This window comes from Mugil cephalus, chromosome 11, assembly GCF_022458985.1.
Source record: "Mugil cephalus isolate CIBA_MC_2020 chromosome 11, CIBA_Mcephalus_1.1, whole genome shotgun sequence".
In the NCBI taxonomy this organism is placed as follows: domain Eukaryota; kingdom Metazoa; phylum Chordata; class Actinopteri; order Mugiliformes; family Mugilidae; genus Mugil; species Mugil cephalus.
In genome coordinates this window covers 19,840,705-19,865,537 of record NC_061780.1, presented here as the reverse complement: position 1 = coordinate 19,865,537, position 24,833 = coordinate 19,840,705, and the positions used below count along the sequence as shown (strand labels likewise).

Sequence of the window (24,833 nt, the reverse complement as noted above, 5' to 3'; positions counted from 1 at the left end):
AATGTTTATTACGGTATTTTTCAAAATACCGACAGTATCAAGGTATATCACGGTATTTTTTTGTCTATACATAATCATGTGTTCAGAACATTTTCTACTGGTTGAGAGAGAAATTAATGCAGTAGACTGACTAAGGATGGACTATTTTACTGTGATGATAAGTAAATATTGAAGAAAAATCCCACAGTAAAACAGGTTTGCATGGACCCTTGTTAGACGATTATGGTTTCATTTATTTTGACATATTTATTAATATTTATTCAGATTTAAACTGCTATGTCTGAAATGTCAATAGCAGCGTGACCAGCTACTGTAATAATTGTAGTCTGCATGCAACATTTTTTTTTCTTTCATTTATAAAAAGCTAAAATTGGGGACATTTCCAGGGTTAGCTTTAGGTGGGGGACAGGTCATCCAAAATGGTAACTGTCCCCCAGAAATCAGGGACTTCTGGTCACTGGAAAAATAAACCCAAACAACCCAAACAAACCACCCAGCCCTACAGAGAATAAAGCCATTTTCTGTAAACAAACTCAAACTTTGTAACTCAGTGTCGCTCAGATGAGTACATTGCTGTTGGACTTCTGTCCATCACCCATAAACCCTTCCCAAACTATTTGATTCATCTGACAAATCTGTGGCATAATCAGTTGTCAATGGAGCAACTTTCTCATAGGGCACCTGGGGATGCCTTCCAGGCTAAGAAACAAACACACACACACACACACATAGTGGAAGTAATAACAGAAGAGCTTTGAAGCAATTCCACTGTTTCATCTGCTTCAATGAATATTCACTCTTTGTTTTCCTGCTGTATTTGCAATGCAATATAGTAGAAGCAATTATAATATTATTTTGTTAATGCCGTACCCTTGATAAGATTGGCAAAGGAATGTTTTACAAAATTATTCTGGTCTGACTATCGTGTACTGGAATCAGGCTAATTTTTGACAACACTCCTCTCAAATGAGTCCAGCTTGTTAGTAATTTGTGTGTGGGGTTACATTTTATTGGAAATGTTGGTGTCACACAGAGTACAGTACTTAGCAGAGCTGCAGAGGAATACGTTTATAAAACCAAACTAATTACAAATACCCAACTGTCCAATTACATGTCTGATACAAGAAAATACTAAAGTACCGGCTATACATCTCCATGATTAGAGGTTTTATTTTGTACTTGTGTATATGTAAATGTTTACCATGGACAATATGTTTTGCCTTTGAGACATCGTTGTGACCTTTATGACGGTAAACCTCTATGAAGACAATGGCAGCCCTTTAATGCCTCTTTAATATTTACATCATGTATGTGCGCACTCGTAAGCCTTCTCATACATGCATGCATTATGTCTTATTATGTGTCTGTGTTGCGAAGCGCCGGTTGTTTGCAGAAGAATGTACTGGCTCACGTCCTGCTGCAGCACTCTCCGTCTCTCTCCGTCTTTGTGTGCCACCGTCCTCAGAGTGTCGCTCAGCCTCTGCTCTGGTAGATGATATAAAAACGACAGGCAGTGAGAAAGAGGAAGATAAAACAGCAAGGAGGTGGTGGATGAGCGCTGCAGCTGTGTGTTTATTCACATTTAATAGGAAAAAAAAAAACGAAATCAACTTGAACGTTTTGACCGATGTCATCTTCTCAAGTCGAACGTTTCTTACAAGTATTTTTGCGTTGATGCTGCCAATGTTCAATAATGTGTGCCAGTATTAAATATCTCAAATATGATCATTTCCATGCCAAACACTGTTCCTTGGCAGGGTGAAAAAGCTTCATTATGGATTACTAAAAACTACTAAAGCACTGCATACAAACAGTAATACACAGTATTATTACTGTAATGTAATGTATTTTGAATTGTTCATATTTTTTTCATGGAATATGTTTGCAGTCATAAATAATACACATGTGGCAACATGTCAGTAAAACTCAGACACTGATAATCAGATGTTTTATTTTCAATCTGTACATAACACATGGATTAGCATTAGAAATGGTGTTGATGCTAAGCTAATCTCCTGGAGCGTCAGTTTAGATTTTCCTGTATCATCGCACTCACCAGCAACATATAGAAGTATAATTCCCAGTCTGTTCGATTATTTGTTTTATCCCTTTATAGAACAAGGAACCATATATGGTCACTGTGGCATATATAGTAAATTGCGTCCCTGTGCCTCTCAGTGTGGTTTAGAAGCATGTGGTTTTCACTCAGCCAATCAGAGGAAACATTCTCAGGTAAAATGTGGTCTTCGAAGTCCACCTCTGCATGAACGCTGAGTGTAACTGCTTTATTAGGTACAACAAAGAAGTGCCTTAATGTTGTCTAATGTGATAATGTGCATATTGACAAGTGCCTGAATCAGCACTTATGATCTATTGGTCTAAATCCATGTTTTACATTTGTTAACCACTTAAGGAAAATGAACCATATGGTAACTTCATTCATCTTAATTTTCTACATGAAAATTTAAACTTTTGACAAATTTCACAAAAGTAAAAATATCTTCTTATGCCCTACAATAACACTCACAATTTACAATTTGCAAGTATTTCAATGAGTGTCCTATACAGCGTTAATTAGGGGCCATGTCTAAATAATACCCAATCTACCTTGTGTTTTTGTTTCTTTGTTTGTTCAGTATGGTTAATACCAGTAGAACGAATTGGTTCGGATCTGGTCAAGTGATATATCTTATTCATTAGTGCATTTTAAGGTGACTAAGAACACTGTCACCTATAACACATTTAAACATGCAAAAGTAATTCAGAAAACATCTTCATCAGTTTGACACCACACGCTGTTGTACATGTAAATACTCACAACACAATGAAATACAAAAATTAAATGTAAGCAGTGGAAACAACAACAGAAACCTTTCCAGGGGACCCCAACAAGCCGAAAAACATTTTTAAATATTATTAAAACAGTGAATATGTAAATTAATTGTCTATTTTGCCAGCAAGATGATCATAATAAAAAAAGTGTAAGGAATTATGCAACCAGGAAGTTAAACTAAATGAGGTAAAAAAAAACAACAAAAAACAACAACCTTTGTATTTGAAGTTCATGTGTCATTAAATTGATGAAAAAAGTGCCTTTTTTTTGTCAGTGTATAGTTCGTACTATTTATTGCCAAGTTCCTTTTTGCTGAACCTCTTGAGTTGTGATGTTTTATCATTCATGAAGGAGGTCAAAATATGATTTGATATTTTATATATATATATTTAATTAGTTACTGACCCATAAAAATATATTTAAATAATATACATCTAAAAATATGGAATGACACTACATCATAATTTTGTGACTGTTGCTTCCTTTGTTGTTCTTTCCTATTTGTGCGAGACAGATATTTGACTTTTATATATATGCAGAAAATCCACCATAATATATCCAACTTTGTCTGAACAAATTTAAATAGTTCAAAACTAATTATCTAGTTTTACTTTGATTCACACCCAAAGAACTCTTCAGATTACACTTTGTCATTAGTGTTAATCATAGTGACAATACTTGTGTGTGAGTTATGCACCCAGATACTAATTTTAAAATGTATCTTTTACACGTGCTGAGACCTTATCCCTCATCAGAGTGTATATATATATATATATATCAGTTTAATGCATCTGTATTTATTCAGTTCAGAGGAGTAGTGACCCGTAGAAAGTTGTGTGCCAAGTCAAATGGTTCGAGATCAAATTGCACCTAATTAGTACTAATGCCCGAAATATATTCATACATGTTTGTGTGGAATGTATTATGACAGTCGGTTCAGAAAAGGCTTACGTGACATCAATTAATTTGGCAACATGTACAGTAAATTATGCAACAAACTCGTGCATAGCACAGATAGAGAGAGATAGAGAGAGAGGGGAAAAAGGTAGTGGGATGGTGTGCTGAAAAAATGTGACGAGAAAGGGTGAGGGAGAAGGAGTGTCAGTGAGTGTAACATGATATATCTAGATAGAAAGGTGCAGGCCTTGATGAGCTGATGGCACATCCACAGACAGCGAGCCAAGCTGTGCCTCAGTAATGATATGCTAATTAGATGCTAATGACATGGTAATCTGCCAGCAGTATTCCACCTCAGCGGAGAGGAGAGGGGGGGGACTGGGAGGCCTTTCTCCACTGGCTGGGGACCAGGGATGTCCTGAAGTCAGAGTTCAAGACAGAGGAAGACAAACTACACACACACACACACACACACACTCACACACACACACACATGATAGATCTGTGTGCTTTGCAGATTCCCGGAGGACAGAGTCTGCAGCTGACGGGCAGCCTGAGGAGGATAAGAGTGACCAGTCCCTCACCTTCAATGACCCACTCTGGCCCATGCAGTGGGAACTGGTGGGTGTAATTATGTGTCTGTGTGTGTGTTTGTGTGCGTTCATTGGTCTTATCTGGAAGTCTCTCCTTTCTTCTTGTCTTCATGCTGAAGGATGTTCCTCTGACAGGCATAAGTCAGGCAGGCTTTCATGTGTGACTAGAGCGAAGGACAAGATAGAGAGATAGGGAGATGATGTGAAATGGCGAGAGAATGGGATGGGGGTGGGGGGTGGGGGTGTCCATGTTGAACTGAGACACATGTCAGGGATTGATGAGGCTTGGAGTACTAACACTGACACACAAGTGGGCTGCAACAACAAGACATGTCCATTCCTTCTCTGTTTGGCCAATATTTGTTTGGGAGGCCAAAAGGAGTAGAGCAACAGTATGCTAGGCTACCACTATGTTATTGTTACTCTATGATAGTACCACACAACATCAGCTTTGACGCAGGCTATTACGTTACAGCATTTAAAGACTTTATTAGAATTCAACCAGAATGAAAACAGCTTACTATACTTTTGATCATAAATGCAATTCTAGTACTACCAGTACTTGTATAAATGAAAGGTTTTATATATTAGTGCAAATATTTGTAATTTCTTTGCACAAGGACAATTGAATTTAGTCAGAGACATTCTCTGACTAGATACACACTATTCTTTTTACAAGCTGATTTTAGAAACTCTCTAATTAGGTTTGGGTTTTGTTTGAACACTACTCCGATTTGGGCCTCAGTTCCTAAACATTACTTTTCATGACACCTAGTTTGGGAAATTTCAGCATAATTATTTGCCCAAACTACTGTGTTGTGTGACATAAGAATTAGAGATGTGTTCAGGTTGGTCCATGCTTTAGCCAGTATGTAGCAAAAAACTACAATGCAAAAAAAAGTGAGGTTAAAATGCCTGGATGTCCGCTCTAAAAAAACAATTCAGAGGACCTGTCACAACCATTTAATGAAATACATAATAATAATAATTTTATTGATTTAGATAAAACTTTTAAGTTACAAACAATATTTGATATGTTCAGTTGACTCAGTATTTTTGGTATGACCTAATGACTACGGAAGAAATCTTTTGGCTCATCAAAGAAAATCAACACAACAATTTGTAGAAGAAAAGAAAATTCCTGTAACTCAATAAAAGTAATTTCTTGAGAAGTTGTCGGAACTCAAAAGGACTAATGGAAATTGTTGTGTTGATTTTCTTTGTTCAGCCAAAAGATTCTTATTTAAAGTTCTTGTCCCACTAGTTTTACTGAGGATTCATCGGATGATAACTTGTGTGTGAACTTGGGACATGCATATTGGTGCTGTCATCAAGTACACTGCTGTCCCAATTACAGAGTGACTATACTGTGTCCTCCGCCCTTTACTTTAGAGGCGAACTTGTTAAGTCTGAACTACCAAGTATGCAAGTCTGAAGATTGTATATTTGATATCGATAAACTCCCAGGGGAGTGAGAGACCTTGATCGCAGGGAGGACCCTCCTATTTACCCCCAGTCCACATCCATACCAAGCCCTTAATCATAGTCTTGGCTTTATGTCAGTAACTGTCAAATTAGAGAATAAGTAAAAGAGTCAATAGCAGCTATTTCAGAAATCAATCACATTTAGGTTTTATCTCTTTACAGCTTTCGTTTCCCTGGACACATTTTAGTATTTACCATGAAAATACTGCTCGTTACACTTTATTACACCTCATAAATATGGCTGTGTTTGGATTTATTACGTAATATTCTGCTGCTTCTGCTTCACAAGGCATTAAAGTAAACTTTAATAATTGTATAGTCAACAGTATAGGCCTCAGCCAATCCACACGCAGATGTTCTTGACTGACGTGCGAGGGCGTAATCCGGCAAAGAGAGGAGGAGGGGAGGCGGGGTCAGAGATTCACCACGGCAACCGGCAGCCGATTGATTGACACCTCGACTCTCGGGGCAAGACGGAGGGGTGAGAGTCAGGGCGGGGGCGGAGGGTGGAAGAGACAGAAATACAGGAAGCGGGAGAAGAGAGAAGATGGGAGGGAAAAGGGGGGGAAAAATGTGACAGAGCTTATTTATGAGCGTGATTTGCTGCAAATACTCACCTCCCATTTTAGAAAGTTTATTGACAATATTTTTTTATGAAACAGAAAATGATTTATGCCGCATGACAGTAAACAGATCATGTCCTATATTTAACTTTAACTGTGTAAGCTGTTTACATAAACTCAGGAACAGAATGTAATTATCAATCATTCAATAGTCAAGAAAGGATTTTAAAGTTGAGAATGCATTTCACCCTCTCTCTCTCTCACACACACACACACACACACACACATGCTCGCCCTCCTCTCTTGCTTTCATTCTGTTGTGTTTAATCAGCCTCTGGTGGACATAGATATTGATTGAGGGTCAGTAATCTGCTCAGGGTTGGTAGCCTGCCAGGACCAGACAAATATGTGTGTATGTGTGTGTATGCTAGCCTGGCGTGTATGTTGGCTAAAGGCTGGTGTGCACACCATGGGAGAGCGGTATACACACACGCACAAGGCAAGTGGAGCCTATTGCGTCCGTGCTGAGACTGAGTTCAGCTCCTCTAGAGGAGCTCATTCAGAGCTGCTGAAATCCATACAGAATCCTGCACGTGCTTGTTGTGGATTGTGCTCGCGTTGTGTACATGCGCTTTGTGTGTGTGTTTTTTGCTGAGGGGCAGCTGAGATAAAGAGATTGTTTTGTTGTCGTTCTGCTTGCGTGTGTGTGTGTGTCTCTTCTGCATAGAGAAAGAGTGACTGCGTGTGTGTTTGTTTGAGTCTCTATTGTTGCATGAACTTTGCACAGCTCTATATATGGATGTGTGTGTTTAAACATGTGTGTGTGTGTTGGGTGCACACATGAGTATATGCTAGAGAGATGGGATTGTATGCACCAGAGCTCCAGAGGATGATTAGGATTCTGTGCACAACTGTGTGTGTGTAAGAGAATCTTGTGTTGTTGAGTATCACTTAATGACTGTGTGTGTGTGTGTGTGTGTGTGTGTGTGTGTGTGTGTGTGTGTGTGTGTGTGTGTGTGTGTGTGTGTGTGGAGGGCGGGTTCAGACAGGTTTATGTCCACAAAGGCATGTGTCGTTTTTATTTTGCGCTCTACCTTGTGTGTGTGTGTTTGTGCGTGTTTGTGTGTGCGTGTTCTCCCCCCACTCCCTAGGGCCCGTCCTCGTGCTCTGGTGGACGTTAGCCTGCTAGCTGCCTCCATTCATCTGCTTTATTCGCACACACTACAAAGCAATGCTGCTCCCCTGATGCAGCCCCCAAACACACACACACACACACACACACACACACACACACACACACACACAAACGCACACACACACGCATTTTCAAGCATACCACCCCCAACTGAGCCATTTTTTTCTGTTATGCTTTTTCTTCTTCTCTTTCTCTCTGTCTCTCTTCATCATGATAACAACAGCAGAGTTGACGCCTCTTCAAACGCTCACTTTGAATATCAAATTGGTTGTGTATGCGTTTGCGTGTGTGCAGGGGAGTTTTGGAACTTTTTGGTACGGCGGTCTGCGTGCTACATTTTGAATCACCTTTAAGTGTATTTTCTGTAAGCATGCGAGTGTGTGTTTGTATACAGATGCAACGTGCGCGCCGTGTTTGCGTTGAATATATGTAGTTTGTGGGACCACTGAGGCTTACGGGAGCAGCTCGCCACAGTGGGATTGTTTGTGTGTGTGGGTGGATTTGTGGTTGGAGGAGCAAAGATGAAAGATGTGTCTCGGTGACTCGCCCATGAACTCTCCAGGCTCCTTATGGGCCCTCTAAAACACACATCTTGTTTCTGAGTGCTTCAGAGGATGTGCACACTTTGTCTCACATGAAGGTTCATATATCTGTTCATGCACATATAACGACGGTTTGTAAAAACAAACAAACAAAAAAAACATTGGAAAAAATATTGCGATACTTTTTCTTCCGATACAATATCGACTATGAATTTCTTAATATCGATTTTAACGGAAAAAGTCATGATTTGGAATTGGATCATTTGGATTAATATTGTTTTTTGACTTGTCCAATGAATTGTTACTGTCATCTGATGAACATATATACAGCGTGTATTTTGAGCTGCATTTAAAATTTCTCTGTGAACTATGCAGAATATTGCAATATCATAATATCGCAATAATGTATTGTATCGTGATTCAAGTATCACCATACGTATAGTTGTTGCCACCCCTGCTCTATACCGTGGACAGGCCAAAATGCACTAGTAATGGATAGCATCTAGGACTGAGGAATATACTGAATTCATTTTTTGATTAAGTTTTTGACAAAACGCCAGCTGGTACTAACAAAGACTGTCACAGTTTCCTTTGAGTTGTGAACATGTCTTAAGTTTGACTAGAACAAACCTAAGACAACCACAGCCACTGAAGATCATCTGCCTGACGTCGGATAGGTCACTAGTTTATTAAAACTAAATGTGGCAGCAAAATGAACCTGCGGCAGCAGCTGATTCTGAAGCATGTGGTGGAATGTGACAAGGCAATGAAAGGAAATTGCAATTGATTGCAAGTATAAACGATCAAAATGTGAATATTTTGCAGAAACATCATTAGCCTGTTATAATTTATTTATTCATTTATTTTAACAAAATGCTCATTCCTTTGGTTGCTGTTTGTTGAATCACGCTATGTCTTCATTAGACCCGTCACGATAAATTTTGCTCTCTGCTCACGATGAGGCTCACTTAGCAGCCCCGCTGCCCCGAGTGGATGACTGACAGGAGGGTTCACTCCATTCATTTCTCTATGAACCAACGCACCCAGGTGCTGAGACTGATGCACAGAGCGAACCCTCATCCCGGACTCTTTGGTAGTGAGAGACGAGAAAAACAAACACGCATGTGCATGGCGATATATCAAGGCCGGCAAAATTATAGAGGTCCTCTTCATTTATTGCACAATTAATTGATTTATTTATTATCATGACACGCCTAGTCTTCTTCATATAAATGGAAAAAAAATATATTTTTCTGTTATATTTCTTAAGCCTAAAACCCACCCTGCTCATATCTCACTTGAGCTCCTTATGAGTTATTTTTGATAAATTAAAAATCCAAAACTGAAGAATTATTTTCTTTACTAAAATAAATATTCCCTGCAGTTTGAGAGGAACAACAGAAGTCTGTGTGAAGGGTTTCTCTGCATTGAACATTGAACTGTAGCTGGTGCAGTAGCTGGCTATGAGCTATGTAGTTCCATTCAAGTTGTGATAATATTATGTGTGTGTCTGTGTTTGTGTAGTTTGCACAGGGAGAATATAACACCGGTGGGTTTGACCTGAATGTGATGCCGGTTTGGAAGAACAACATTACCGGCCGTGGAGTAGTTGTCAGCATCGTTGATGATGGTGAGTCTACCGTCAATGCAACACACGTGCACATGTACATATTTATATTAAGACCGACTGGGTTTTCCAAGTACATCTTACTTGATGAATTTTTTCAGGAAAAAATTTCAATCAGAAAATCTTCCATTTTTGAGAAGTTTGGGACTATGTAGTGCCCTCTCAAAAAAGAAAATGAAAAAAAGATTTTTGGTTGGTGAGGGTTTGTAAATTTTGGTGTGATGAAGCTCCACTCTGGCCTTGAGTGGAAAGGGTGAATGATTTATGATAGTGCCCCCCCCCACCCCAACCAACCTCACTGTCACCCCACCGCCGTCATCTTCGTCTCAGTCACGCCGCAATGAGAATTCATTTCTCTCTGATTGCCAGGATATCTGGCAACAAGGGAAATGAGAGAGCGGCATCTTATGGGCTCATTCATCAAGAACTAATTGAAGCCTCACTAGTCTCAAGTGCTGATAGAGCTGGAGTACTTGTTGGAGTGTGCTGTTTTGTATGTGTGTTTTTAAGTGTTCCTGTGACACTTTCCTTTTGCATTCGAGTGCCTCTGACTCTGCAGTATGTGTGTGAAAGTGACACGGTTTGGAGAAATAATATATTCGTGTGTGTGGTTTTGGCCACTTGAATGGATGCGTGCATGTGTGTGAGTTCTTAACTCGACTGTCTGGTTTTGATGGAAAATCTGCTGTCGTTGTGAGCAGCTTTGGACAGAAGGCCTCTTCCCTGCTCTGCTCTGCATCGCTCTGCATACAGACAGAGCCTGGGTGTGTGTGTGTGTGTGTGTGTGTGTGTGTGTGTGTAAGGTTGGCGAGGGGTGGATACAGAATGAGCAAGCAAGCGAGAAAGAAGGAGAAAGAAATTAAATAGAGGAAGGATATAGAGGGAAATGTCAGGAGAAAGCAAGAGCAAAAAGGATTCAGAGAGGGGGCGAGTGATAATGTATGTGTGTGCCTGTATGTGTGTGTGTGAGACAGAGAGTATTAGACTTGCACCACTGAATCTCCTTTCCTCTGGGGCTATTGTACTCTGCTCCACCTCCCTGTATTGATTCCACTGGGCAAGAGCTCCCCAACTCTTTTCTCTTTCGCTCTTTTTCTCCATCTCCCTTCTTTTTCTTTTCCTCTTCCTTTTTCCTGTTCCCTCTTTGTTAACTAGGGGGTGACTTTTTCCTTCCTTCTTTTTTTCCCTTCTTTCTCCTCCTCCTCCTCCTCTTTCTTTTTCTCCTTCGCTCCCTCCTCCTACTCCTCCTCCTCCTCCTCCTCCCCCTCTTTCGGACAGCCTGCCTCTCACAGCTGAAGGATCATGTACACGCTCACCTTTAGCCACCTTTCAGTCGATACCTATTGATTTTAATATCACAATGAAATAAATTATTTTTATATTCTTTGAGTGAAAGTACCCCCCCCCCTCCTCTTCCTCTGTCCTTCTCTATCTATCCGTCCCTCAGTCCAATCCCTCTGTTTTTGAGGTAATGTAATTGGCATCTAAGGCCGAGCCTGCACAACGCTGAATCACATTCACCATCACTTGTTTTGCCCGTGTTTGTGTCTGCTCTGATTATATTCTTTCATGCTATTCTCTTGCAGTTGTGCCATTAGATATATTTGCTATCTTTTTTTTTATTTTTTTTATTACTGTACTTCATGGACTCTGGTGTGACCCTGAAAAAGCTTGAAGCTTCATAAAACCACAGGCTTTATTTATCAGCCGTGTGCATGAATATATCTGTCTGTAAATCATGCAAATACTTTGTTTGCTTACATGGAATCAGTGCGACTACAAAGTACCAGTGTTACACTGATGTTCTCATAGGTAGGGCACTTCCATTTCTCTTCTGACTGCCAGGTAGTTCCTTCATTGTCAGCTGTTTTCCTGAAGATGTATATTTGCATTTTTAAAAAAAGCAAAATCGCAGTACAATAGTGAAGCAATGTCTCTATTCCGTCTTGTTTCTCTGGCACCGAATCACTAAGATTATTTGTAATCAGTTTGCATTTGTCCACCCCAGTTTTGAAAAACATAAACATTTTAGTGAGAGAAACACCTGAACACGTGCACCACAAAGTGATGCAAAGAAATAGTAAAAAGCAAAATAAGATCTTCTAGGAAGTATGTTATTTTTGATATTCGTCTGTCTGCATTCAGGGACCTTCAAATAGGTGAGTTGACCATGACTGAAATTCTGTGCCGTCGCTGTATGTTAATGAACATGTGTATGTACGCGAATGAGATCTTTTGTAGCATGAAAACACAAGTTGATACATTATTTTGTTTGTTTGACCACATTAAGAGCTATGTGTACTTAGAATAAATGAGATCCCTGGACACTTTTATAGCAGGAGTAGAAGACAACTGTCATACACTGTGCACGTCAACATAAGCACTTCTCATTAGCTTGTCATCAATGGATTACAGCCAGTGAGTGGGTTAAGGATATAGATTCATCAGACAAATTGCATCCACCGCCCACCCCACCCACACTGTCCCACCACTGTGCTAGAGTGTCCCTGTCACCCAGATATCAACACCTACGCCTACGTCCATCTTGGCCGCGCAGCCCAAACAGCATTACCGTATCGATCAGTCATTACACATACACGAAGACACGAGGCCACGTCCATATAGGCAGTGTTTTGCTCAACGGCGTGGACATTGCAAAGTTTGGTTGCCAAGTAACCCTCTTGTCTAAATTTATAAATGTTTCCCAGACATAGAAATATTGCTTTTTTATGGGCAAAGCTAGCTTATGCTTCAAGAGTGACAATTCACCGTACATTATGGATGTACTCACTCATCATGTAACAAATGATTTCATGTTGGCAGATGATTTAACTATAGACGATAAATTCCCTTTTATCTGACAGCTCATATAGAAGCATAGACTGTATAAAGATGGACAGGAGAACAGCTCCTAAAAAGTGAAACCAAGTAGTGCTCCCCCTGGTGGCCGTCTACAGTATAGGTCATAAGCTCCACCCCTTCCATGTCAGTGGAGTCATTTAGAGATGGGCGTTACTGGAAATTCTGGTATCGATCCAATACCGATTAAATACACGGTCGTACATAGTATCGCCAATACCGATACTTTTCACTTGAAATGTTATGATCATTGAATAACTTTGATAAAACAATACAAAACAATTTAACGATATGAAAATTAAAAGGTTCCCCTTTTACTACACAGTTGTTTTAGAAAAAAAAGTAATTGAAAGTGCAAAATAAGAAAAACAAAATGACCCAACAACAATGCAAAATAAGTAAACAAAAGCAACAAAGTATTAAATATTAAAATTGCTCAGCGAGGGAACTGTTGGCTCATTCATTTCCCACCAAAGAAGTGGGACTGCATCCCGTGTAATTGTCTTCTCTTCCGAGTACTGACTCCACTTCAATAATGGCATCAGTGTCAGCTGTGCAATGCAGCTGTGATACTAAGATTTGAGTGTCAAACTCTGTCCATATCCCACCTTTTACAACAGGTGTGGATGGAAGAGCTCCTGCCGTGTACAGACCGTGCTCGCATGAACTCTTGAGGAGTAATATTCCGGATGTATGGAAGACAAACTGTAACAAAACTACCGACCTCATCACACTAGTATCGATCCGATACTGGCCTCGGTATCGATACTATTGATATTTAGATCGCTATGCAAAGGAGGTCATAGAGTCAGCACAGACTCTGGCTCAAAATATGGTGCCACCCATATCCCTGGGAAAATAGGGTCAGTTTGGGCAGTGCAAGGAAGTGGGGACGCGTTGTCCATATTTATACAGTATCTGCATAGTCACAGAAAGTCACAGAAAACTGATAACCTCATTGTGTCATTTGGTATCCTCCCCTGTCTCCGTGGCTAGATAACCCTCATTATGAACAGGGAATGCTGATTATCTTAGAACTCCTGAGCAGGGCTCTGCTTTCTCTTCTGTTGTCCTTGTATGAGATGTGAGTGTGATTGTAAAGTTTGGGGGTCTGTTGGAGGGCAACAATGAAGTTGCTCTTCTGTTTTGATGTGGATAAAATGGGACACACCAAAGTTCCCCTGTTATAAACATTTGGGAAACTGTGTGGTGTTATATGTCAGAGCCCTTACCTGCCCATTTCACAGTTTACATTGTTTCACCTATCATCATCATTCGACATCACTGCAAGTTTCTTCCTTTTAATGGTGGATGTAGGGATGGAGACAGAGTGAGGACATGAAGAGAAACGAATTCAACGATGTGAACGATAATTCAGAGAGCAGTGAGTCCTGTAATCCAAGGCTGCTTTATGCCACAGTGATTTGCAAAGAACATGGAAATAACACTTTTTTGAATGTACCATCTTCCTGTGCTCTATTCTAGATGTCAGGGTAGAATGTAAAACATATATAAGAGTAAACATCAATTTGGGCCAATACTGCACTCCGGGGCAAATGCATTTCTTCTTATTTATGTCTAAGGCAATAGAGACCACAGTAAGTTGACGGTAGGATTTTATAGTTGCACGCTGAAAAGCATTACACTGAGGGGATAATGTAAGCCTAATACAGAAGCAGGGCTGTATTTATGTTGCCACGCTGTATGTATTTATCAGTTGATGTACACGGTGTGATAAAACATTTTATGGTTGATTATGTAGTCTTACGTAGCTGCTCCAAGGATGTAAGGCTGCAGTTTTGATATTCTACGGCTCCGGCTGATTGACTTAATGAGGTGTGTCCACTCATGACAAGTATTTACTGTACTGTCCACTCTCATGTTGTGCATCACTGTTGTACTGAGTGGATCAGAGGCTTGCAGAAAGATTGCAACTCTGACAAGTCAATTTCGCTAATGAACTTTTGTGTTTTCAGTACTTAACTGTGCAATTAAATTTGCTTTTTAATTTAGCCGACTATATCATTGGTCTCATCATCACCCTGTTATTACCTCGGAAGGGTCGGCATTAGGTGCCTTGCGCAAAACAGCAGTATAAAATCACTGCAGTTCAAATAAGCGTTATGTTAAACTGACATACTTTGTTTTAGCCGACAGTACTGATAATTCCCGATCTATTTATGATGAGTTGTTCACGTTTTGGTGCAGAATTAGTTCACTGATGCTACTTCCTACTTGTATTTTGGGTGCAAATAAAACCAGAATTGCAGTGATCACTATGCATTAAATGCAAACAACACACAGCCGCATGCTGTTGAGATTCTTCACAGTAAAACATAATAAGACCAATTACACAATTATCCTTACAGTGAGCCACATAGTGCTAAAAAACTATGTATTCAGATTCACAAAACTTTATTTGTGGGCAATCTAGGCACAGTGGGCGGCATGATGTGCAAGAACAAGACAAAAGAAGAATAATGCAAAGCATATACAAAAAACTATGCCATAAATGTCTTAACTCTCCAAACTGTCCATGGAGGATGTAAACATGACTAAGACTAAAGTGAAAAGATTGCAAATGTGGGCAGGAATTACAGGGATTATATATTTACATGTTATTGCAGAGGCAGTATGGGTAATAAATTACTGTATCAACGGGAGGCAGTTGCAGAAAAAGTTGGTGAAGTTGCTTAAAAATGAAAAACAATTTATCAAAATGAACCTTTATGTTACAGTGAATTTCAAGAGTATTCAGATGTATCTATCTTGTTTTTTTTTTTGATAGATGTAGGTGACTGCCTTTTTAGATTATTATTGTTTTTATTATTTTTCAGCACAGAAAGTCAAGGGTAGCAACTGCTTGATGAGATGAAGTTCATATTTACAATCTACATGTATGTCTCAGTATTTTTACATCAGTGTCCATAAATACTCGTATGCATTCATGCGTTAAGGTAAGCTACTGGTTTAAGTCCAATGAGCGTCAGAAGACTGTGTGTGTGCGCGTGTGTGTGTTGGAGGAGGGGGGGCTGTTTGGTAGAAATGACAGTGGCCGGCCATGTAAAAGTGTGTCTGACAGGGGGAGCGACGGAGTCAGCGCTTTTCTTCCTCCCTTCTCGCCCCCCGCTGTTCAATCCATCCAGCTGCTGTCACCACAGGGGAGCAGACAATCTATCAAGGCATCGGGATGCATTCTCCTCACCTGCGCCGCGCCTTTAATGAACAGCCAACATGATCCCGGCTGACAAGCAGGAAATGGATGTAATAAAGATTGTTTCTGCATGCTCTTTGCATCCCTGATAAATCACCTCGCTGTGCAACAGATACGGGAGCCACATGGAAATTTGATTTCACACGGCAAGGGGGAGGAAGAAGAGAGCAGTGGGGGGAAAAAGAGAGCTGCTAGTGGCAGGGTCACTCTATTTTATTCCTCTTTTTCTCCAGCGGAGCTGTGGAGCAAGATGTGTGGGGGCTGAACGGAGGGGCTGTTTTTTTTTTTTTTAATACCCATGTTCTTACTTATCCCACCAACGCTCTGTTAAACCTGGAACAGGTCTTTGTGCCTCGAAGTCTATAAACAATAACAGATAATGTGTGCAACTGGTCACATAGGTGTCAGTCATCGTAATAGGATGTAACACGTTTATGGTATGTGTGCAGTTGGGGTCTGAGCCGCTTTTACTAAAATCATGAATAAGAAACCTGAAGCTAGAAATCTAATTTTCATGCCAACAAAATAATACAACTAACAGATATTGCGTGTTGTTGTAGAGTGCAAGAACGTCCTCTTGAAACCTGTCCACACTGCAGTCACCCTAAAAGACTTCCAGTATTATTAGTGTGCTTTTTATATGTGTATACACCGATCAGGCATAACATTATAACCACCTTACTAATATTGTGTAGGTCTCCCTTGTGCCTACCAAACACTTGTGACTCATCAGAGAATGGACATGGGCCTTCTGAGGCAACCGGATGTTGTTAGTGGAAGTGTTTGATTCCTATGGGTCAGGGGGGAGGGGGCTCTGTGGATCAGACTGGGTGCTACATGAACTAATACCAGGTCCAAAACTTTCCCAGGAGAACATTGAACTGTCACAAGCTGCTCAATGTTATGTATTTCTCCTGTCAGTGGTTTTAAGGTTGTGACTAATTGATTTTGGTATTAAAGAATGGATAAGAAAACACAAACCTGAAACTCTGGTCTGTCTAAGTGGAACAGATCTACTGTATATTACGTTATAAAACTGGTCAGATATTTTTTAACATGCAGGCAGGTGCTGGTCAGGTCGGGCATATTATATTATTGTAAGTTAAATGACAAAACATTGTTTTTTTTCTGCTAAAACTCAAACAGTAAGGTCAGCAGCCAAACAATGAAAGCAGGTAACCACCCGCAGCAACACATTAGCGCTTTATCAACCCACTGCAACACGCTCAAGACTCTATTCGTCCACACAACACATCACACTATCGAGCATTCACACACACGCCGCACTGTCCGGACCCACTGTAGCAGGCCTCCAACAGAAAAGGCATTCATATTGTAGAGTACGCGTAGAGTGAGTGAAATGAAAAAAAGGGGGGGTGAAAAAAAAAGAGAATAATGATTAGAGCTGGGGAGAAATAATAGTGGGGGGAGCGGGAGAAATACATGGGGAATGGAATATAGGAGAATAAAGGGAGTGGGAGATTGAGATAGGGAGAGGATGGGGGGGTGGGGGAAGAGGGAGATAGGGAGGGAGAAGAGGGGATGCAGATATGGGGGTGGGTGGGTAATTTATGATTTAATCTAATGCAGTCTGGACCTGCTGTAAGTCACACAGACCTCAGCTGGGAAATCGAGGAAGGGAGAGATGGAGAAATCGAGAGAGACATTAACCTTTCCTTGAAGCGAGTGTGGAGCTGTTTTATCTGACCACCGGCCACCCCTGTAAACCTTTTCTCCTCTCCACCTCTACGGCCCGCCTCCCCCGATTTTACCAACCTCTCTACTAGTAATGCATTTCCCAAATGTGTTACGTAATCATAATAAACGTTGATTCCTCTGAGTTAAGTAGTTTTTTTTATATTTGGTTGCCTTGTATCAGCTGTTTATATCAGAAAAGAAATCTAGTGGCTGAAGAAGCCGAGCTCTGGGTGTTAGACCTGATGATGGGTTGTCTGGTCGTCTGATGTCTTCCAGTTTAAAACTGTAAAAGAGTAAAGAGAAAACTCAAACTTCTTCAACAGAATATAGATAGAAAACACTGCTTGACTGACAAGTCCAGACTTTAAGGCTTCAAAGATTGAAGCCAACATTGTTGAACAAAATGAGAAATTAATCATTACAAAATTTCACGTCAGCAGATCATGTATGTTTTCCACACACTCGCCTTATACCTCAGTATGAGGTAACAAACAGTCAACACAACCTTCTCTCAGAATCATCTGTTGCCGGTGGCATCGCCGTCAGCATTTTAGGGCTGTTTTTGTACTTCTTGGAAAAATAACATATTATTTTGGATTCATTTTGCGACCAGAAATGCATCAAATAGAAATAGAACTTTTTTTTTTTTTTTAATGCCACGACCTGAGTTTGTGTTGCTCTGAAGGGCTGCGTATGCCGGTGACTCACTTTAACTGTAAATATGCTACGCTTGTGTGAAATGTAACAATCATTATCAGGGGTAATCTGCTGCAGCCATGGGCATTGCTGCTGGCATTGTAGATGCCGTCTTGAAAAAAATATGATTTCAGTTGCAATAGCTTTTGATCGTGCACAGTGAGTCGGGCAAGTAGTGATGAGTTAACTATGATGTAGTTGTGGTCATTTGAGAGCAATCAGTCTGCACTTTAATTCATTCTAAAATACACATGTATGAATGAACGTTTCCATTCGGTTCATTGTTATATTTCACCCGTCGTTATCCCTACCACCGCATGGATGTATCATTTGTGATGAGGCCATATCGCACTTTAATTATGCTTCACAGTAATGGTTTCATTTGCTTCTCTTTTAACTTAATGACATCAAGTAACGTATGGCGTGTTCTGCCTTTACCTTAGGTAACTCCTGTCAAACCCTCTTGTTATTGAACAGCAGATTGCCTCCCTGAAATCGCTGTGCGTGTTCTTTCATTCACTTTGATGGAGGTAGAGAATCACAGCGAGCAGAAGGTTTGCACCGAAGATGGGGTTTCACTGTGTGTTACTGAAAAGAAGGAAAAAGTTTTTCTTTAACTTTCCTCAACTTGTCTTCACTCTGAGCAGTCTCTATCTACCGTCAGAGATGCTGCTTGTCTGTAGCCATCCTGATCCTGTCATGTTATTGCACTTTTGAAGAAGGTCAGCTGCAGCATGTCTACACTGTGAGGGTGTGTTACATACGCCCATTAAGTTATCCATCTATTATTTATACTCACTTTGTTCTTTTCATGTTGGAAATGGAGCTTAAGGGCCATGTCGGCTGACAGTGGGCAAGACAAAGGTACGCCGTCAGCCACATGCATTAGGCAAGCATAGAGGCTACGTTCACACTAATGTGCGTTCATTTAAAACCAAACATTGTCCATCCAGATGAGACTTTCATCAGAATTTTAATCACAGTTACACTTGTAAAAAAAAAAAAGAAAAAGAAAAAAAAGAATAGTGCTCCTTGTAGAAGAAGGAATTACTGCAGCTCACTCAGACCTTGTTGGCTAGTGTGTTGAAATTAAATGCTTAAACAGCTTTTAGCATAGACAATAACATTACAATAACACCTGTAACTTGTTCTCTATTTTCAAATTAACCACTAGTCATCAAGGCGCATGTGTTTGCTTACTTACGGACAAGTATCCAGATCAAACTGCAACCCCAGATGTCAGCAGTGTTTTTATCGAAAGCCAGTTTTAAGAATCCTAAAATGCTGGAGTAGCGTGGTCACTACTTATATCCACAGAAACATGCAGTGTGTTTTAGAAACAAGAAAACAGAAAAGTTGCTGTAGCATTAGATGTGCATTCACACCCACCAGCGGTTTTGAGTTTCCAGTCAGTCCAGTCTACATCTCTTGTCTGGATGTCTGGATCGTGGGAGGAAACTGGAGTACAGGACGAGCTTTCAAACTCTATTGGCAGCTTCTTCTTTTTTGTGCGCTAATGATACAATTACACTATTGAAAAAAAAAAAAAAAAGACTTTCAGGAAAATTAGGCAAGAAGGGCAAATTGAGAAAATAATGAAGTTGAACTGTGTCAATTTTAAACTTCAGAGTCTATTTGCAGGTGTTAGGGTGCAGGGAGTAACACCTAATATGTGGAGAAATGTGATGTGATTTGACTCCCTGTGGGTTGGATTTAAGACTTAACTTTGAAAATGAAAAAAATGAGTTGGAAAGAAGAGAATCAGCAGCCTCTGTAGCCAGCCAGCACCTCATCTCTGTTCTAGGCCTCATTTGGTGCTTTAGGTGCTATTAAACTTGGTAAATAACTATTAATTTTAACTATTACAAATAAACTATATTTCTAGGGCTGTAGTTTTTTCTGAGGTTCTAATGATTCTGGTACTGATTGGCCCTCAGAAGCTACACCTCACAGACTTCTGGTAAAAATAAACTACCACAATAGTTTGATTTTAGTACCACCATTTTTAGTTTCACTCCTTAGAAGATTTGGGACTTTGGCCATCTGTAATATGATGTCATAACACTTTAGAAATGGCAGATCTCAAAATGACAAAAAGCCTGGATGATCCCTTTAAAAGTTAGAAGTGGAATGCCTGGCCTGGAAGTGTTTGCAGTGTAGATGGAAGATCCGTGAGAAGATTTTGATCAATGTCTGCGTGCTGCCAGTAGCTGGCAGGACTTTGTCTGCCAAGCATCCTCTGTTCCAAGGATACCTGGAAATACAAAAATACCCCTCGCCCAGAAGGAGAAGAGACGAGCGACGTGAAAAGCGGACAGCATATGATAAAAGTACACATCCAAAATGAAGAAACTTGGAGAAAACAATGACTCAGTCTAATGGAGGATTGACACTTGAATCAGGGAGCCTGGTTGCACTTGTGGCCTTCCAACACCTTTATCAGTGATGTCACAGCAGGTGTTTTCCATTAACAGTGAAACCCTTCTACAAAATAGCCCTTTCACACGATAAATGTGTTGACTAAATTCAGAAAAGCCTGTCAGTCACAGGTTCCCCAGTGTGAAACCTGTCAGTGCAGCTGCTTCGTGCTGTGGTTTTTATTTTGTACTTGGCATGGTTACAAACAAGGCAGCCAATCACTGCTCTCCAAAGACACGGCAAAGCAATGGAATCAGCAAATCGGACGCCATGTTAGTGGGCTGCACCAGGGCCTACTACTGGAGTGCAACTCTTGTGTCTGCATCAATAATCTCTCTCCTGAGAACCATTTGCCTGGATAAATATTGGTTTTTGCATTGGCCCCTGTAATGGCGCCATGTGCAGGCAGCGGGGCCCATAAGTGACTAAGTGACGTTGTCTGTCACGCTGTTGGCAGGCTGGCGTGGGAGTCGTTGGCACATTGTGGGGTCTCTCCAACGCTCATTTGAATTCGCTCGTCCCCAATCATGCCACCGCACTCAGCAACTACACACTTCCACACTCCACTCACACACTACTCCCACTACCTGTTTGGGGCCGGCGTTCTCATTTGCATGAAATAAGATGGAAATGGAGCCCTTATTTATGCCAACAGAAATGGAGTGTGTTATTAAGGGCACTATTGTGCAAAAGAGACGGCGGCGGTAAGAATACATTACAGAGGCTATTTCTGGAGTGGCTCGAGTCACACCGAGGGTAATGCTTTACAGGTCCCTGATGACTTCTACAGTCTGAGCGCCAACACTCTGCAAGGAAATGTGTGTGTGCTTATGTGCATTTTGCATGTGAATGTGTCTTTGTTTATGTGTATGAGTCTGTGTATTTTACCAGCCTTGTGTATGTCCGCATTTAAGTGAGTGTGCGTCTCTGCATATTTGCTCCCACACGGTGAATTTGAATCTAGGAGATGATCGTTTGTATATTGCCCAATGACCGGGTTTCCTGTGATTGACAGGCCTCCATTCATACTGGCTTCATTGGAAGTCTGTCTATGCTGTGCAGGATGGAGGCAGAGCTTCAGTTCTGTCTGATGCATTGATGCAGCTGTTGGAATTTTTCAGTGGGTCATTTCTGTTTTATAAGAGGCTAAAATGATAGGAAGAGAAAGGTCTAGAGAGAGGTGTAGCCCATTATTTTTCTTTCACTTGTTTGTATGGCGAAATCTAAGCAGTTGTTTGTGAAGTGCTCTGAAGGTTGCCAAAAAAAGAAAGAAAATCTTCAAGCTATATTTGCGGCGGCCACTGTGTTTAAAATTCATTTATTTTTGGTCATCCTGTGCTTTTTGTTATCTTTTGCCTCTGGTCAGAAACTGAGCCGCGGAGATATGGTGAGATCTGGCTCACTATTAAAAATCTTCCCAAAAAAATACCTGTGGGAGACTTTCTGATGTTTGTTTGCTTATCTGTCTGTGTGTATGTCTGCACCTGTGTTATAAAGACATGTACTAATAAAATGCCATCTCCGAACCTAATTTTACTACGCTGTTACTGTCATAGAATTCAGCTCAGACATTAGGATGAATACCAATAACTTTGGAGATTGCTTAACTTTCTATGAAGCTTCAGTGATGCTTTTTTCACCGCCAGACTCAATCAAACTTGTTTGTACAGGATTTTTTTTGGATATTTTGTTTCAGGTGAGACAAGGTGCATGCAACTAATGCGTGCAAGGCAAAAGACGTGGTTACAAAAGGATTAAAAACCTAGAAACAACTTAAAGTTAAGGAAAAATATGTAGAATCCAGTCCTGAAAAAAGAAGGTTTAAAAGCTAGTTTTTATTGGAGGTCATCAGTGCATGTTAGTACTGTTGAAATAAGTGTACATGAAGTAGACTCCCCAAACTGCTAATAGAAACTATGCATATTCTCTACGACATAGACGTAGATGATAAAGGCCCCATCCTTAAATCACAGTGCAAATCGGTTTTCAACAAAGCCGGTTAGAAGCTCTGTCAGTTTTTACTAAGCGGTGTGGACAGCTCTGTCCTTTATCTGACCTGATCCCACCTCTCTGACCTTTTTGCATCCAGTCCAAACCTGAACCCGCTGCACCACTAGCCCTTGATTGGTCCCCGGGTGACCAGTGACCTTTAACCTTATCAGGTTTGCTGTTCCCAGGCTGCCTCAGTGTAGCCAGACAGCTCTGGGTAAATATTATGAGCTGCCACGTCGAAGAAGAGAGGATTGTAAAATATGTGATTTCAAAATTACGAGTTTCCTTCTGTTCAAATAAACTTGACTACTACGTCTTATGTAGTCGTGTGTATTTGCATGTGGATTTAGTATCTTATTTAGCAGCTTATAATGGGAGTGCCTGTGATAAAGGAGGGTAGTGAAATAGAGACCGGTCTTATTTGCGAAGCCTTGCTTTTTATTTTATTTTTTTTTATGTTGTTATGTTGTTTCATGTCTTGTAATGGAGTTTATTAGCATGTGAGTAGCAGTCTGGGAGCGTGTCTCATCTGTCCTCCTGAAGGGTGGCCATTTCAAAATGTTGAAATAAGAGAAGGGAAAAAAAAAGTTGTCCATTAACTGGAAATCCCCCCTCCCCCTCCCTGGGTTAAATTGGTGTAAATAGTATTGTTCCCCCTCTGTCAAAAGATTTATGGAACGTCGTTTCACTGATGGCTTCAGTAAATGCTCCAGCCAGGCAGGCGTATAGATATTACAGATCTGCTTCAACACTGCGTCTAACCACTGGGCTGTGTAACTGGCCCCGCGCTGCATTTGTCATGCGACGTGTATTTGTGTGTATGTTGGCATGTTTGTGCCTATTCATAGGAATGTACAGCAAAGCGAAGGGAGCAGGAGAGACAGACAGAGAGAGGAAGAAGGGAAAGAAAAAAGAAGGGAGGGAGAGATGGAGAGAATATAGAGTAGTTGTTGTTGTTGTTTGGAAAATGCACATCAAATAAGTTAATGTCAAGGCCGGCGTGGCCCATAACTTCTCCATTCAACCGGAGGTCAAATGGGGGTCAAGCTCTATTGATTTCTTTCCAGGCTTTGTGGCTGTATTTCTTTCTACTAATAGCGAGCGCAGGCCTTTACCAGCAGTGGATGTCATTTCTCTGTTACATTACAAGAGGGAACTATTCCTGGTTTCACATCCCAACATAAAGCACGGCTAATATTTTGATAGCAGCAACAGTGTAATGTGTATTTACTAAAAGATAAGAGATACAAAAATTCGAATGCATGATTTAGTTTGCATCTTTTCATCTCTGCATGTTTGTACCTTGTATTCAGAGCTGCCCGTGTTCCCTCCGTATGTCTGAGTAGAAGCTTATCCTCTTTGCATGTACACTGCATCAGAGTGCGAGTGTGTGCGTGTGCACACCTATATCAGTGTGTTCCTGGCATGCGGTGATGGATCGCAGCAGTTCCCTGTTTACCTAGCCTCATGATTTCCTGTGCGTGCATGTAACAAGTGGAGTTTGGCAGGATTAATGAGCACACAGCTTGCTGAATGGGTGTTTGGCTCCGCAAAGCACTCCATCATGGACTGATGCTGCTACCATATCCTTCTCTCTTACACGTAGACACACACAAACGCAGACACACACCATCACCACCATGCACTGTGCAACTCTCCACTTACCCCTGCTCTTAATTACACATGCTTACCCAAGTCCCATTAAGCAAGCCCCCCTCTCCCCCCATGCTAAACAATGTTAAAGCATCCACATTTCTCACAGAGTGCCGTGTTTAAATATAGTCTCCTCTGCAGTGTGTAGGAGGTAAATTGTTTTAATATGTTTGCTCCTGAGATGGAAGAGGAAGAGTTTAGTTACAGCTCAATGCCAAAAATGTGTTATTTATATGTGTTAACAGTTTTCCCGTCTTTTCTTTAGCTTGTGAGATCGTTATAAATCATCATTTACTAATCTGTTGGGAACTGAATTGCCAGTCCAAAGATTTGCCAAGATGTATCGCACAAACAGAAAACCAGTTAAAGTGATACTGTAACTCTGCTGATACAACCTCAATATCTGTAGTTTTATCCCATCCAGACTAATCTTTTTGATGGTGTGTAAAGACAAAAAAAAACATGATCAAGTTTACACTTTTGTGGAATATGGAAAGGCCAAAAGGAAAAATGGCGTGTGGATTTGCCACATAGGCTGTGAGAATTTTTGAAACGTGTGTGTTGCACC

The 24,833-nt window shown here is 40.7% G+C and overlaps 1 protein-coding gene across 1 annotated transcript in view; it reads left to right on the top strand.

The window, feature by feature from the left end:
• LOC125015863 (furin-like protease kpc-1) overlaps positions 1–24,833 on the top strand; it is a 165,806-nt gene that overhangs the window by 29,306 nt on the left and 111,667 nt on the right. Inside the window, exons 5-6 of the mRNA XM_047597882.1 lie at positions 4,248–4,351; positions 9,633–9,738. Coding sequence (XP_047453838.1) covers positions 4,248–4,351; positions 9,633–9,738 — 210 coding nt within the window. The remainder of the gene's footprint in view (positions 1–4,247; positions 4,352–9,632; positions 9,739–24,833) is intronic.